A 16543-nucleotide genomic window follows, 5' to 3' on the forward strand; every position below is an offset into this window, starting at 1 on the left:
TATGTTCCTACTTGATTAACCAACATCCTGTCCAGTAAATATAAGCCAATCCAAGGACAGGCAGAAATTTCTCTAAGCCTGGTAAGGCCCAACTGTGCAATATGGTTCATATCAAAATACTTTATAAATATTATTGATCTTGGGTTTTCATAATGACTGTTTTTACCTTTTTTTCGCTTTTTTTTTTTTTGAATTTATTTACATTTTTTTTATTTTATGCTTGCCTTTTCCCTAAACATTTAGTAGCGTGGAAAGTATTTAGATTTAAGCCCATCAGACTGGGCAAAGCACCCCTGAACACTGATCATAATAGCGGGACTCTGGACTTTAAATCCTGCCTTTTTTTGATTCGGCTTTGTTGAGCTGGGCAGCAGACAGTTGCACTATATGACTGTGGATTGGATTGAAATTGTAAACTTCCATGTTTCGTTGTGATGTTGTACCAGGGAATTGCAGTAATCCAAAAGAATGTTAATGCTGATTAGCATTTTGAGCTTCAGTATGGTAAAACTAGGAACCCAAATCACTGGTAACGATCAGTATGTGTTTTTCAGATGTGGTTTCACCGAAGAGAAAACCTCACAGATCTGGTAAGTTATTTTATTGTATGTCACTTACTGTACATGGTGTATGGGATAGCGCCGGTAGAATTGAATAACCAAAGCCCTGTTTCTTGGTGTTGACTGAGGGATACTGTAGGTAATTGGGTATATGCACTCACCATGAGATTTGGACACTGGAGAAGCAGAAGGGGTGCTTTCTCTTTTTAGAAATTGGCTGCCCCAGGCGAAGTGCATTTTGGTATTTCTCCATCTGGGAAGGGAACATTCCTAACAGCCAGCAATGCCAACGGATACTGAAAGATAAAAGGTCAGCTTATCAAACCTCACATTTTAGCAATGGCCATACAGTATGTGTTAAACATAGGTTTTTCATTTTGCATAAATAAGCACTTGGCTACCCTAGAGGAGATAAAGTCCAAAACCACAAAACAAACATCCTGCTAAAAAAAAAAAAAAAAACTATTTTGCAATATATCTGAATTTTAGTGTATTTTAATGCATTTACATGCTAATAAAACAACATCTAAGGTGTCCTTTTTTTTTTTTTTTTCAGCATTTTCAAAGCAATGCTATGGATTGCGATATATGTAATAATATTGTTACAATATACCATAAATTAACGAGGTGTCAAAGTCCTGTCAACATTGCAATCCGCAATGCATTCCACTCCGCATCCACCACAAACCTCTTGGTGTCCTTTATTTTTTTTTATTTTTTTGTGGACCTTCAGTACATTTTTTTTTTTTTTTTTTTTTCATCTTTCTATCTATTAAATCTTCTGCCATTTTGGTTTATTTTTTGTCTTTTTTTGAATGGGAAGCAGCTTTAGCTGCCCACAGTTAAAATTATTGCAGCCAGACTCGGTGGAGGGAGATTTCTGCAGCATGTTTGCTAAGGTCAGAATCTCAGTATAATATGTGAGCAGACTGCAGTTCTCTGTAAACCACTTCTTACTCCACCCGACACAATGTTACAATGAACAATCATGAAAAAAGTGTCAAAGTCCTGTGACGGTTGCGATATTCACAGTACTTTTTAACACCTCATTTGTCACCCAACATTCAATTTGAGATATGTGCCATGCTTGGGTGAAAACTTTCATAAGCCCAACAGTTTTTAACCCCTTATTAAAAATCTAAAGAGCAAAGTATCTTGTACTGTAGGAATGTTTGTTTCTGTGGAAGGTCCACTGTAATTGTGAACTGCAGTTTGTGATAACTGATTAGTTCATATCTGGCAGTCTGTCTCTGCCCTGTTTGCTCCTGCTATATCTTGCCAGGATAGGTTTTCAGAAGGCTCTTCCAGTCCAGTAGATCTGGGGCATTCCTAGTTCTTGCAAATCTGGTTTTCTCCTGGAGCTCAGCCTAACCCAATGCCGACAGGTGCAGTGTTGTCAGGAAAGTGTTGTGGTTTTTGGGGGACCCTTTTGGAGGGAACAAATAAGAATGGGAGTTGTGAGTTCAAATATTTCTTCAATTTTCTTCCATAATGTATTTTCACTTTCTGGTATATGGTGTTCAAATGGCCATTAAAGTGTGTGGGTGTTTTTTTTTTTTTTTTTTTTTTTTTTTTTTTTTTTTTTTAGTTGTTTTCACTGGTGGGTGTGTACTGTACATGTAGATATGTATGTTTGTACAATGTTCTATCCTTTTCTTTCTAAGGGGACACTCTGAAGATCCTGAATGGTGTATCCCATCTGGAAGTGAAAAAAGGGGGTCAGGCTGAACTGCGTTGTGTGATCCAGGGGACTCCCCCTCTGGCTGCTTCTTGGGTGCGCAACAAGAAACCGGTATGTGAAGCTACAAACTAATACCCAAAGAATTTTGAGAGAAGTCAGGCAAAAGAGCCTTCAAGCTGCTTGCTAGCTATAAAAATGGGGTTCACTAGCTGGCTAGAAAACCTGTACCAATAACCCCCTTGATTTTACTTATAAGCTGGTACAGGCAACATCTGCTGAGCTGCTTACTGCAGGGATTTGGGATTTGATCCAGGTAGGCTTTTGGGATTTTGATCCAGGTAGGCTTACCTGGAGTTGGTAACACTTCTTTTTTTTTTTTTTTTTTTTCTCTTGGGCGACTTCTCCATGAGAACCCCCCCCCCCCCCTCCAAAAAAAAACCCAGTAGGTTGTGTTATACAGAAAGGGGTGTTATTTTGAAATTGCGGATTAATTTGAAAGGGAATGGTTTAAATTGAAACTAGTTCTAAAATTTAAGATAATACTTTCTTTCCTTAATTTTTTTTTTTTTTTATTTTTTTTTTTATTTTTTCTTCTCTCCTTTTGTAACCTAAAATTTTTGATTTTATTAAAGTTGGTCAACACCCTAAAGATCTGAGATGCTAAAGAACAGCTGTGCAAACCACACCTAACTCTCCCTAACCTCCTAGCCTTGCCATGTAATGTAAAGCAGAATACAGATGCACAGGACAAGAGTGGCTCCTAATTGACACTTATGAAATTTATATGTAGCACTAACCCCCGAAGGAGCTGCTGGTTTTATTTGGGCTTACCGTTACCTCTCTGTCTTGGGGTTCCCGTGGTAGATGGCCCAAAGAATGTGGAAACTGACACTGAATCCTCTTTTGGGTTATTTATTTATAACAGAAACAGAGTCTTTGAATAAAGGGTTAGGAGTGAGTTCAGGTACTTGGATTGCAAAAATGGAAGTCTTTAGAGAAAATCCAGAGAATAGAGACTTTCACAACTGGATTTAACAACCCCCGGAAAAGACCTCTCACTAGACCTAGCAGCCGGTGGGGTGCTCGACAAAGTCTCTGCCACAGACTTGTGAGATGCACTTAAGTGTTACTGAGACATGTGCAAAAATTTCAAAGAACTTGCATACAGTGCCAAGTTCTCTCAGCCGATCCTACGATACCGTATGAGTGATGATCCAGGTTGCGTCCTTCAACTAACCCTCTTGCCCCTTTCCCCATCCATATGTCACCTTCTCTCCTCCCACTCACAGCTTACCTTCTCTTCTTTGTTCCCGGCTCACCCTCTCGCCCCCTTGTCCACGGCTCACCCTCTCGCCCCCTTGTCCACGGCTCACCCTCTCGCCCCTGTCCCCATCCATATGTCGCCTTCTCTCCTCCCACCCATGCTCCTTCAGACAAACCAGCCTTGCACACGGTCTTCTCCTGAATGAGTCCTCCCCTGGGGTTCTTCAGTTGCTGGGTCTCTCCCTTCAGATGAGACGGCACCAGACCACCCTTGGATCAGGAGGCCCCCGAAATCCATTCAGCCCTGTCCCCTCAGTTGTATCGCCTCGGGCCAGACTGCCCCGAGACTTGGGATACATCGTTCCGCACCCCAGGCCAGGAGGGCCATGGGGCTGGGTCAGGAGGACCACCACAACCAAACAGACAGAAAATAATCACACAAGAACCCCTGCCAAAATGGCGTCGGTACCTTAAATACCACCCCCCCCCCCCCAGAATGCACAGCAGGAAAACACTTCCACTGGGCTGTTTCATAGAGAATAGTGGAATTCAATGCACCCAGCTAGACTGTGTTTCTACTCTTGCCGGCAGTGATACCTGCGGTCAAGGAGAACCCAGTGCAACCCAGCTAGACTGGTACTAAGACCAGAAATTTGGATAAATAGTCCCGAAACCCAACTGTGGCTTCAAGCAAATTAACTTTTTTCAAAAACCATAGCGCCCACTTGTCAGGAGCCAGCGCTACATATATATTTTTATTTATTTTTATGCAGAGGGACTATACCTCACTGAAGAGCCATATGATAGTTTCTACCTTCCCTTACTACTTTCACAACATGTACTGTAAATGACAATTGCAGGACAGAATTGGGGCATAGCTGTACAATGATGTAGTGTCCTGTACTACTTGCACATTCAAACTCCTCCTCACTGCTCTTTTATTTTGCAGATTATTGATGGTTCTCGAATATCCATACATACAACAGATCGAGAGAGCTCCTTACTGATTCAAGAAGTGTGTGAGAATGACAGAGGAAATTACACCCTCTGTGTACAAGATCAGACTGGCAGTACACAGCATCAAACCACATTGAATGTTGTCGGTAAGTCTGCTGGCCAGTTCTGTATTGGCTGTACATCTGTTTTTTTTGTAATATGTACCAGAAATGTGGGTAAAGCTCTGCATCGGACTTGGAAATATTAGGCCCCTTGCATATAATTCCAGTGAATCTGTCTGCGGAGAAATAGGAACAATGCAACTGATGACTTGTTAATATTAGACTGTATCCTCCTCCAGTTTTGGATTGTTGTTGAGCAAGAATGTAAACTTAAGTTCTGATCGTACTGGCTGCATACTTGCTAGGTAGTGGAGGAGCTTAACTGATGGGTATAATTGAACAAACAATATGCGTAAAGGCCTAGCGCATTATCATCACAATCCTTTGCCCACTCACAAAAGCCAAGGAATGGAAAAAGTAGCAAAGATTTTTGCTCTGAAGAGCCCCTGGAAGGCCATGCCCCTGGAAACGGGTCAGAGGTAGTCCAATTCATGTGATAACCCTGTGACTTCCGTTGTTTGGATCACTATTCTGGGTTTTGGATACTCTTCATAAATTGGATTACACTAGGGTAGGTTGCGCTCTTTTCTTGTGGGTGGTTCAGATGCTCTTCCCTTTCCCGGTGGGTGTATTGGAGAGCAGCAGCGCCATTACTATTGTCTGATCCCATTATTCATTACTTTTTTTTTTTTTTTTTTCACGTGGACTCTGGGTTTTGTACTACGCTTTCATTCCTTGGTCTTTGTGAGGATGAACTTTTTTTTCTTTAAAAGATTATGACTGTAATGCACTAGGCCTTTGCGCCCTTTGTTTTTAAGATCCCCGATCTCATGAGGGTAGCATAGGTGTAGTCTTTCCTCTCTAAGCCCTTGTACACACGGCCGGACATTCCGACAGCAAAATCTATCGCATTTTGTCCGACGGATTTTGTCAAACTGGTGTTGCATACACACGGTTGGACAAAGTTGTCGGAACATCCGTTAGTTCGTAACGTGATGACGTTATTTAGTTACAACGGGACTACGTTCACACTAGTAGCCAATAGCTTTGGTCTAGGAATTTGATCTGAGCCTGCGTGGCTCTTTGTCCGATCGGAATTTTCTACAAAAGATCTGATCACGTTGTCGTAAAATTTTATAGCCCAGCTCTAAAACGTTGTCCGTCAGATATTCCGATGGAGACAGTCCGATGGAGCCCACACACGGTCAGATTATTCGACAACACGGTCCGATCGGACATTTTCCATCGGAATGTCCGACCGGGTTACAAGGGCTAATATTTGATGGTTTATACTAGGGATGCATCGATTCCACTTTTTTTTTTTTTTTTTTTTTTTTTTTTTTTTTTTTTAGCAATACAAGTACTGATTCCGATATATATTTTTATTATTTTTTTATTTTACTCACTGATGCCAATTACCGGCAACCTCTGGATGGTCTACAGAGCCGGAGAAGAACCTGGGACACAAATTGCATCCGTTTTGGGGGTTAGTGCCACATTAGCATTTACTGAAGATATAAAACTCTAATTCTACCACTTTACAAAACTCTGGTTCGACCACATCTTCAGTATGCCACCCAGTTCTGGTTACTGGTTCTCAGGAAGCATGTGCTAGAACTGGAGCACGTCCAGGGAAGGGCACAAAGCTAATAAAGGGGCTGGAGGAACTCTGTTATGAGGAGCGACTACAAACCTTAAACTTATCCTTACTGGAGAAGAGCTATGATTGCTATCTATGAATCCTCTAAATGGTGATTCTAGCAGGGGGGGGGGGGGGGGGGGGACTATTCAGTCCCAGGTCTCCTAGACATGCGCCCAGTTGGACGAGCAGTGGTTTAACCTTAAAGGAGAAGTATAGGCAAAGCTTTTTGGCTGTACTTCTATGGTTCACAGGAGTGCAGTTCATTCTGCACTCCTGTGACCTGTTTTTCAGCTGACAGTGGGCTAAAGTCTGCTGTCAGCTCACGTCGGCGCCAATCCAGTCCCTGAAAAGATCCTGGCTATATGGTCAGGATCCACCCACATGCCTGGAGTGGCAGCTGGCTCCGCCTCTCAGCGAGCCACTGAGAGCCTGTGCACTCCAGTGAGTGGGGGGCATAGAGCTGGTGACTGATAGTCGCCAGCTCTCTGCAGCCTGAAAACCAAGAGCTGAGTGGTTGATCACCCAGTTCTCGGTCTTAGAGCTGGCAGGGACAAACGCAGCATTCACCTAATGAGTATACCTTCTTTTCATCTATCTATTTTTTAACGAACTTCTCTTTTAGCCTGAGTAAGGGGTTCTTTACTGATAAGAGTGGCAGGGATGTAGCACTCGCCACAGTTTGTGTGGTGGTGTCAGGAGTGTCCAATTATTTATTTATATTGTGTTTTTTTTTATTATAAAAGCTAATTCTAGATGGGCTACTAAACCATTAGGGGGTGTCCTCCTGCCTCCTGCAGCACCATATTGGATGTTGAGGCCACCTGTGACTTTGAGGACCAGTAATGAGTTGTTGGAGAGGAGCGAGTCAGCCACGGACTTTTTTTTTTTTTTTTTGGGGAACAGTTAATATTCTCATGTTGGCGTTTTAAAGCTTTGAGAGATCTGTGCAATGCACCTGACTGTTCCTGCTTTCATTCAGGCGAACGTTCTACTAAATGTGTTGAAATTAAAGGTTTACTTTATGGGTAAGGCACCTTTTAGGCCTCAAAGCTGAAGCAGGCCAAAGTTCTGTATGTTTGTGTTTATTTTTTAGTCGCATGGATTACAATGAATAAGTTTTAGACCACGGTGATACCGCATCATTATTTGTTTACTGGTCTGTTGTAACATGAAGCACAGAAGATAAAGCCAATATAATCTAATACAGGGTGTGGAGTTATTTTTTTTTTGTTATGTAAAACCAACCATTGCGTCTGGCTGACTTACTGAAGCTGGTGCTGAATGACATCATTGTGTTCATGTGCAAGGATCTCGTGACGATCAGTGCTTTGATATATGTAGGCTGCTATGAACCGATCATAATTCATCACCACCTCTATCCCCCGGGTTGTTGAGATCTTTGTTCTGTACTTATTATGCAACTGTAATAAAGATTCTGTTTGGTATGTGGTCAACGTGAATCACTTCATCCATTAACAGCCGTTCAAAGTTGAATGTATTCTTTTCAGCCACCTGTCCTGACATCCCTGCCAAATAGCATAGTGACCTCCAGTGTGGCTTGGTCCTATGCTTATCATGGTCTCTTAATTAGACAGTGAAGGTCAGCAGAACACTGATAAGGTCATTAGCAACCTCTCGTGACCATTGTAGCCCCTCCACCCTAAACGGGGGCTACTTTGCCAATTTTTTCTCGCTGTCCCCAGTAGATGTTACTGGTTAATAGTATAAGATTTCACAAACAAAACTAGGTTATGAATATTTATATTTCCTTCAGACGATCCAGTAGGAGCTTTATGCTGCTGGCGCATGCTGAGGTAGGATATAAATGTTTGGCGCCGGCCATGTGCTTTCTCTTTTCTCCTCCTGGGCTGAGGCCTAGGGAGGTGCTGCTGGATGGAGCTTTGTTGTTCGGCCCAGTAGCCTGTTTTGTGCTGAAGTGGTCCTGAAACTGTCCTCCTTGGTCTCGAGGAACCTGTGCCAAGGAGAAAATCCAGAGGAGGCCTCTTGCTGGAAGAAGCCTGGCTTCTCAAAAGGGCCCAGTGAATTGCTTTGAGGATGCACTGAAACTTGGGAACATGTTGCCAGATCAGCGTAAAGGTTCTGATACTGTGAAGCTGGGCATTGATCTGGAGAATCTGTAAGTGATCTGCTATGATATCCGGGGACCCCTAACCCTCACCTCAAATGTTCTCCATTAAAAAAGAACAAAAGTGACTGACACCCAATGTCCTCTCACGGGGCTGGAGAAGTTCCAGGACCCCTGTGGGTATAGGACGTAAGTGATGTCAGCTTTTCTTGGACCAATGTAACTATACCATGCCTCCTGGGATCTCTCTAGAATTTAGCAGACACTACTGCTCTAGTGATCTCCACTAGCTTCCGGGTCCCATGCCAAGTGGCTGTCCTTGCTGCATTGTGATCACAGGAGGTTGACCACTCGGCATGGGGTACCATTTTATTTTATTTTTTGATGAATGCAAAGCATTCTCTGATTGGATGAAGTAGAGGGCATGACGTTGCTGCCCCACCTCATCCAAACTGAAAACGCTTTGTGTAGACTGAGGTAATATATAAAGCATTATCTGAATGGCATCAGTGCTGAGCCAGTTACCACCTGTGTTCACAATGCAGCAGGACAGCTGCTCAGCACAGGACCCAGAAGCTAGTAGAGAACACTGGAGTAACGGTTTACTATGATATCCAGCTTCTAGAGGGTGCCTACAGGTATGGTATATGTAACAAATGCAATACCTGGAATGTTTTTGAAGATTAAAAAAAAAAAAAAAAAAAAAAAACAGGTATTGGTGTGAATGTTGTTCCCTCCACCCACCCCCAGTTTTGGCTATGTAATTTGAATTTGCACATTTTTTAATATAAAAACCTGCTATCCTTTCTCTTAACAGATCGCCCCTCTCCTCCATCAGGAAAGCCCCTTATCTCAGCCCTGCTGCCCTCCTCGCTCACCCTCTCCTGGTCAGGTCCATGTTATGATGGTGGCAGTGCTATTCTGAGCTACAGAGTTGAAGTGAAACAAGTTGGACAGGACATTTGGAGACTGCTAACAGATGCCTGCATCAACACATCGTGTCATGTAAGTTCAGGACTGGTGCCAGGTGAGCAGTATCGGTTTCGAATACGGGCCTATAACACCTACGGAGAGAGCGAGCCTGGGGACGAGTCTGAAGTCATTACTATGTCGTCCACTGCAGGTAAGGGAACACATTTCTCTGGGTGCTTAAAGAGCTAAGCTAAACACAATTTTTGAATCTAAACTCGCCACATATTGTATTTTGAAATCAGAAGAATACAAGTTACTGCAACAGAAATGTTTGTATTTGGTGATTTCAAAAGTTCCTTGTTTCTAAATGTCAGGAAAGGGAGGCCTAACGAGGCCATGGTCATGAATTGGTGGGGTATGCCAAATATTGATTTGGTATAAGACGGTAAGGGCATGTTCTCCCCGATTGAGGTGTGATGGGGAGGATGGGATGTTAGGGTTTTTTTTTTTTTTTTTTTTTTAAGGAGGGAAAAAGAATGGGTTGATATATTTCAAATGTTAGAGTGAGAATAAATGGCTTAAGGCATGGAAAGCATCAGTCTCTGTGGGCCATCCACAAGGTCCATGTGGAGCAAGTCTTCTCTGGGTGATTGCCATCAGCTGCCACTGAGGTGGCAGCTGATGGCAACCTTCATGATTTCATTGATGATCTGCGTCCGTTCTATGTTGTTCAACAAAGAGGTTGATTTTCCAATGCTGGGAAATGGTGACTCAAGCCACTAAGGCAGTTTCTCAAGATATCTTTCTGATTTTTGGATGGAGACCCTAGAATCATCGACAGCAAAGCCACCTGGGGGGAGGCAGAAATATCTGAAATGCACATATTGTATGTGGTAAAGAAAGCCTTCTAAAAGGTGGTGAGCAGGTGACAGCCATGCCAAATATGCACATGGGTACCTCGTTCTTCTGAACCAAAGACAAGCAAATGGTGCAAGAAGCTTCCCATTTATAAACTGGTGAACATGAGAAAAATCGGGAAAAGCAGAAACCATAAACAAGATGTCGTTAAGTATAAATTCCTTGTTCACTCCAAAAAAAAAGTCCATGTAAAGGAGGCCATAAAGTCTATCTTGTTCCAAACAAGACCAGTTGCTGCTCCTTGTAAGAGTGAAGTAACTCTCAGAGAGAAAAAAAAAAAAAAGAGCGCCAAACTAAAGCCTGGTACACACAGTTTGATTGTTGAACAACCGAGCGTCTGATTTTTGTCAAAAGGGCGTGTGTCCGGATCGTGTCTTGCATACGAACATTACACAAATTTTCATGCCACAAAGTCGAAAGTAGTGATGGACAACGAGGAATTTCAGCTCTTGAGTGCCACCCTTTGGGCCCCTTCTGCTAATTTTGTGTTTCGAGCATTGATTCCGAGCATGGGTGTTTGTACTCTTGACTTTTGTGTGACAGATTTGTGTACTGGCCATCAGAAAATCTGACATGGAGCTGTCGTTTGACAAAAATTTACTAGCCTGTCATCCAACATTTGTTGGAGGAAAATTGGACGATTGTCAAAAGGAGCATACTAACGGTAAGAATTTTGGCCAACAGTCTGTCAACAGGCAATCCCCTTCCAACAATCGAACTGTGCGTACGAGGCTTAAGTGCAGTAGTATGGCCAAAGTTTTTATTAAAAGGCAATTGGCAACTCATTTTAGATGTGAAAACGAAGCATGTCTCCATGATATAGATCACTCTCTCCGCAAGGTGGATGGTCAGGATGCTGCGGTGGCCACCAGCAGGATCCGTTGCTGCTGTAGGATGAGCCAGGTAATGCTGAGAACCAGGCTAGGAGCACACAGGCACTGGACAGGAAGTGATGTCACTATGGGCGGAATAGGAAGCAAAGGTGTGTGGTTACATGTTTCAAAGCCCTGTGACTTCTTCCTCAAAACATGGTAGTTCTGTTCATCAAGGTGGTGCTAGGTGTTCCAGCCTGGTTCTAGGTATTACTTGGCTCATCCTACAGCGGCAAATTATCCTGCTGGTGGCCACAGCCGCATCCTGACCATCTACCTTGCGCACCACCTACAGAGAGCAGTGATTTTATATCCATGCTTTTTTATTTTCACATTTGAAAAATAAAGTTGCCAAGTTGTCTTTTTAATGAAAATTGTGCCCAATACTACTGGACCTAGTCTGGCACTCCCTGCTGTTCTTTATTACCTCGTTCTTCTGAGCATCTCCAGCAAGTCTGGAGTTGATGGATAAATACGGCTTAGCTGAGATTGTGGTGATGGTCCTGAAAATGGGAAGACACGGACATTTTATACATGCGTATAAAGCCTTTCTTTCAGTCGTCTTAAAGAGAAGGGCTTTTCTGGGTAATAATCCCATTAAGATGTGAAGAGAGGTCTTGTCTCATCATGTGGTACAGCTGTGACCATGCACAATTTCCTTTTTAGGCCCTTTTTCGTACATTTTGTTTAATTAGTTCAGTCCTTAGTTTTTTCTTTGAAAAAAAAAAAAAAGATTCAGTTTACATCAGGTGGTGTGTCCTGATGCCCCGCTGACAGCAGAGATGAGTCACTGGCTGGTTGTCAGGATGATGGTGGGTGCCCTCTTCTGACAACCAGTGCAAAAATGCACCATTTTTAGGTCAGCTTCTGTTTTTTTTTTTTTTTTAAATGGACCAACAATAGTGCTATGATTCATGTTAAAAAAAAACAAAAAAAAAAACGCTCTGTAAACCAATGATTGACTGTTTGACAGCAGTTCTATGTACAAAAACGGATGTAATGTATGGATGAAAAATAAATGGTCTGCATATGTAAAAGGGGCCTTTAGATACAAGAAACTATGTAGTGAAAAGGACTGCCCATACAATCACATGGGTTCACTACAAAGTTATTACTATACCCCAATGTTATACTCTTGAGGATAGTATATGGAATGAAGGCGCTGCCTGTACTGATGTATTTTAGTAGTTGCAGATGTATACGAAGATGATGCCACTTTTCTGATCACACTCAGCAGATGGAGAGTCAGATTGTGAAGAAATTGAGGAATACAAGACTGTTACCATGAACATCACAGACCGTGTGGATGCGTTGTACACCAGACTGGAGAAACTCGGAGTGTAAGTGTTGGGCTGTAAAATACAAGGACAGCTCTTGTGCTTTTAGTTAAAAGGAAACTAAACCCTCCTATCCTTTCCAGCCAAGGAAGCTGCCATCTTGGCCGGTTTAATCTGCCGTTAAATCGGTGGGTTTAGTTCCACTTTAATTCATGATGTAAACGTTGACAGAAATTGTAACATTCATCTGCCAAGCCCTCATTCTATTCTTCTCAATTGTCGACCCCCTGTTGTCTTTTTTGAATATTATGTCTTAGATCCACGCTCAGTTTTATAAATATGCCCCGTGTGTGGATTTCCTTTTGGGTACTCCAGTTTCCTCCCACACTCCAAAGACATGCTGGAAGGTTAATTGTCTCCTGTCTAAATTGTCCCTAGCAGAGGCATAACTTGAATCTTCAGGGCCCCAGTGCAAGAAACCATGAAGGGCCCCCACCAGGTGCTTTTCTAGGTCTACAAAAGATCTTGGGCTAGAGCCCATAGCAGTGAAGTAAGTCATACGCTTGGGTGGCCATACACATGTATATAGTGTGTGTGTGTGTTAGAGGTGCACGATTAATTGCGATAAGAATGTGATCTCGATTCACCCCCCCACGCGATCTTAAGTCTGGATGACCCGCAATTTTCAATTTGGTGGCGCCGGTTCCACATAACCAGTGTGGAACGCAAATGGTGGATATCGGAACTGACGTCAGCCACCGCAACTGACGTCGGTCAAAGGAGCTCGTGATGCAACATGCCGCTGCCTGGGCATGGGTGGGTACAGTGACCGGGAAACAGCAGTGAGTGCGCACTGCGATGTTGGTCTGCAACTCTCAGCGTGGCTGATTCTAGGGGGGTGGTGACACAGTACTGAGGACTGGAGTGGATTACAGCATGGCCCTATAGGGTGAGTTAAGTAATAAGGCTGGTGTACAGAGGACTACAACCCCCAGCATGGCTGATTCTATATTATGGGGCACTGCAACCCCCAGCATTACTGTTGTATGGGGATTATGGCCCTATGTGGAGTCCTCACTACTATACACAGGTCCCTGCTGGGAATTGTAGTCCCACATAGAGAATAAGTCATGCTGGAGTTGCAGTCCTCAGTGCTATATGTCCCCCCTCCCCAACATAGGGGCATAAGGGTTGTAGTCCCCCCATAAGCCAGAATCATGCTGGGGGGGGGGTTGTAGTCCCCCATAAGCCAAAAATCAGTCATGCTGGAGGACTACAGCTCCCCAGCACAATCGTTTTGTAGGGGGACCCTTAGTTGGGCCCTCTAGCGCTCAGTGTATAGTCCTGAGCAGTGTAACTCCATCATGGCTGATTCTGTGTTATGGAAAGACTACAACTCTCAGCATGGCCCTGTAGTGGGCCTTATTTTTTCTTATTTAATCTCAGGTTTTTGAGAATCATGATCTTCATTCTAAGCAAAAGAATTGTGATACTCATTTTCCCCAGAATCGTGTGTGTGTGTGTGTGTGTGTGTGTGTGTGTAATATTTTATCGTTGCAAATCCGAGTACGGATCCACCCCTTACATCATGGCCCCCAGACAGCCGCTTCCCCTGTACCTGTCTGGTCTCTGCTTTCTGTGCACCTCCAACCCCCAGCACATCTCTGAACCCCCCCCCCCCCCCCCACCTGGGGGGGAGGTGGCGATGCGCAGCTCTATTGTGGCTGTGGAATCTCCCTGGGGCTTGTAGTTCTCTCTGAATGTATACAGTGGAGAGGGGAGGGAGGGGCCTCTGACCCGGGCATGTATCGGCAAGAGTGTAGAAGTAGAGCAACACACTGAAGAGTGAAGCCGATACATGCCTGGGTCAGAGGCTCCTCCCCTCTCCACTGTAAACATTTTGAGAGAAAACTACAAGCCCCAGGGAAAGATCCTATGGCACGGGTGCCAATGTCCCCCCTCCCATCTCCCCCCACTGCATACTAAAACAGACATCCAGAGATGCCAGGTCTTGGGGGGGGGGGGGGGGGGTTGTGAGACACCTTTTTAGATTGTAAGCGCCTTGAGGGCAGGAACTGATGTGGATGTATAATATATGTAAAGCGCTGCGTAAATTGACCGCAATAGAAGTACTTGTAATATATAATATATTGCTCAATTCCCATCAGTTGATGACCTGTAATGAGCGCAAATCTCTGCCACCTTTTTAAACATGCTGAACATCTCCATCTAGTGGCCAGAAAAGAGAATTTGGATTGGTAAAGTTTCCAGTGCTGTGAATTTAACCCCAGACTAATTGTGGATCGCCCTTTGCTTCTATCAAACTTCATTCTGCCAATCCCCAGATTTTCTTTTCAAACTATAAACTATAAACTATAAAGCTTGTAGCAAAAGGTACATCTGAAGGCTCTCCACAGGTCCCAAATTTACTTACGATGTAATGCACAAGCCTTATAAAGAAAAATGTAAAACTACTACCTTTTTAATACTTCAGGGTAAGCCAAAGCTTTCATTTATGCCTTAAATGCCCCCCTTCCAGACGCTGCAGATCACAGTAGGAGGGTTTGCGCAACAGAGGCAGTGCAGTCGGTCCAGAATGCAGTGGTCTGGACTAGGTAATGGCGGGTATTGACTGACAAGCTACATAATTGCTTGCAGTGCTCCTAGCCAAACCCCCCGCAGTGTCTTCTTATCCCATTGTAGTTCAAATGGGCTCAGCCTACATGAAGGTGACAACGCTACTCTGAATTCAAGAGCAGTGCAGCCACATTGTCCGCTCAACAAAGGAAGGGTGAACTTTACTGGCAGGATCAATAGGTATTTGTAAGTGTTTGCAGGGGGATTAAGAAGTTTTTGGTCAAAGATGCATAGTTTGGCTTTATTTATAGGCAACCCTTACCTGCATAGGCAGTGTTTTTCATGTGCGTGTGTTTTTTTTTTTTTTTGGCAACGGTGAACTAACCATTAAATTTAGCAGGGTGAGTTTAAGAAAAAAAAAACATACACAATTGTATGATGTCTTTCTGTTATGCAGCGGTAACCTGACTGTAATCTTTGTGTCGTTCTTCCAGGGGGAAGTTTGGCCAGGTATTCAAGCTTCAGGAGAAGGCCACAGGAAAGATCCGGGCCGGAAAGTTCTCAAAGGCGCGGCTGCAGAAGGATATAGCCAATGCTCGGGCAGAGGTGGAGTTGATGAATAAGCTCCATCATCCCCGGCTAGTCTATCTTGTAGCTGCTTTCCAGGAACCGGGCTTGGTGATCCTGGTGATGGAATAGTGAGCATCTTTATACTTTTACAAGACTCTCTTCCTTTTTTCTTTTTTTTCTCTTTTGCCATCTAGGTTTGTTGATTCCCTTATGTGTCCTTTAGGTTCTCCACTCCTCATAGATCATCCACTCTTCTTCCACATTGAACAATGCCCACTCCTTTTCAGCCATTGTGGTTCCTCACCATCTGCCTGTCTGACTCCATTTTCTTTACAGGGCAATATTGTCTCTTCCTTACCTCTGTGATGTCACATAATAATCCTTCCACCACCTAGTTCATCACTAAACATGTCCCGCTCTTTTGTTCCTTTTTCACTTTCTATCCTCTTGAGTGTAGTCAGTACTTGTATCTGGTTCCTCTAATGGTTTCCCCGCTCTCTCTCTTTCAGTATTGCAGGAGGAGAACTATTTGAGCGTATTGTGGCGGATGATTTTGACCACACGGAGATCACCAGTGTTCAGTACATGTCCCAGATTATTACCGGAGTTGGTTATATGCACACACAGGGCATTGTCCACCTAGACCTCAAACCTGAGAACATTGTCTGTGTCAGCAAAGTCGGCACAAAGGTGAAAATTGTGGACTTTGGCCTGGCCAAGAAACTTGGTGAGTTGAAAAAATTAGAGAATTTTAATGCATTTTCAGCGCACAGATATCTGGATTGCTTGTTAGATTCCTTGTGTGTGTTTTCTTCTGTATTGTGTAAAAAAAAAAAAAAAAAAAAAAAAAAAAAAAAATTCATCACAATGAAAAATAAAGGGACCTCAGTCCTACGTATTTGAAAATTTTAGATTAGTCACTAGAGGGAGCCTTTTTTAGTGCATCAGTGTAAATATGCTGCATCTCCTTCTTCCATTTAAGACTTCCTCGACATAGGAGTACATTGTTAGTGAATTGACCGGCCATACATGGATTGAAATTTACTCGGTTCAGCAGGCACATGCCAAATTCCAATCATGTATGGGCTAGCTGGTTCTTCAGAATAATAAAAGGTTGGAATCTGCAA

At 43.3% G+C, this 16543-nt stretch overlaps 1 protein-coding gene across 3 annotated transcripts in view; it reads left to right on the top strand.

Annotated features, from left to right (window-relative positions):
* Positions 1–16543, top strand: part of LOC143935893 (myosin light chain kinase, smooth muscle-like) — a 100172-nt gene that overhangs the window by 62776 nt on the left and 20853 nt on the right. For 2 of the 3 annotated variants that reach the window (XM_077460065.1, XM_077460066.1), the window contains exons 6-12: positions 555–590; positions 2225–2352; positions 4454–4607; positions 9108–9413; positions 12227–12332; positions 15341–15544; positions 15926–16143. In XM_077460065.1, the coding sequence (XP_077316191.1) occupies positions 555–590; positions 2225–2352; positions 4454–4607; positions 9108–9413; positions 12227–12332; positions 15341–15544; positions 15926–16143 (1152 nt within the window). The remainder of the gene's footprint in view (positions 1–554; positions 591–2224; positions 2353–4453; positions 4608–9107; positions 9414–12226; positions 12333–15340; positions 15545–15925; positions 16144–16543) is intronic. The other variant, XM_077460068.1, reaches the window with a different exon arrangement.

The sequence above is a fragment of the Lithobates pipiens genome, unplaced genomic scaffold, assembly GCF_037356315.1.
Source record: "Lithobates pipiens isolate NorthernLeopardFrog02 unplaced genomic scaffold, aLitPip1_a1.2 Scaffold_28, whole genome shotgun sequence".
In the NCBI taxonomy this organism is placed as follows: Eukaryota; Metazoa; Chordata; class Amphibia; order Anura; family Ranidae; genus Lithobates; species Lithobates pipiens.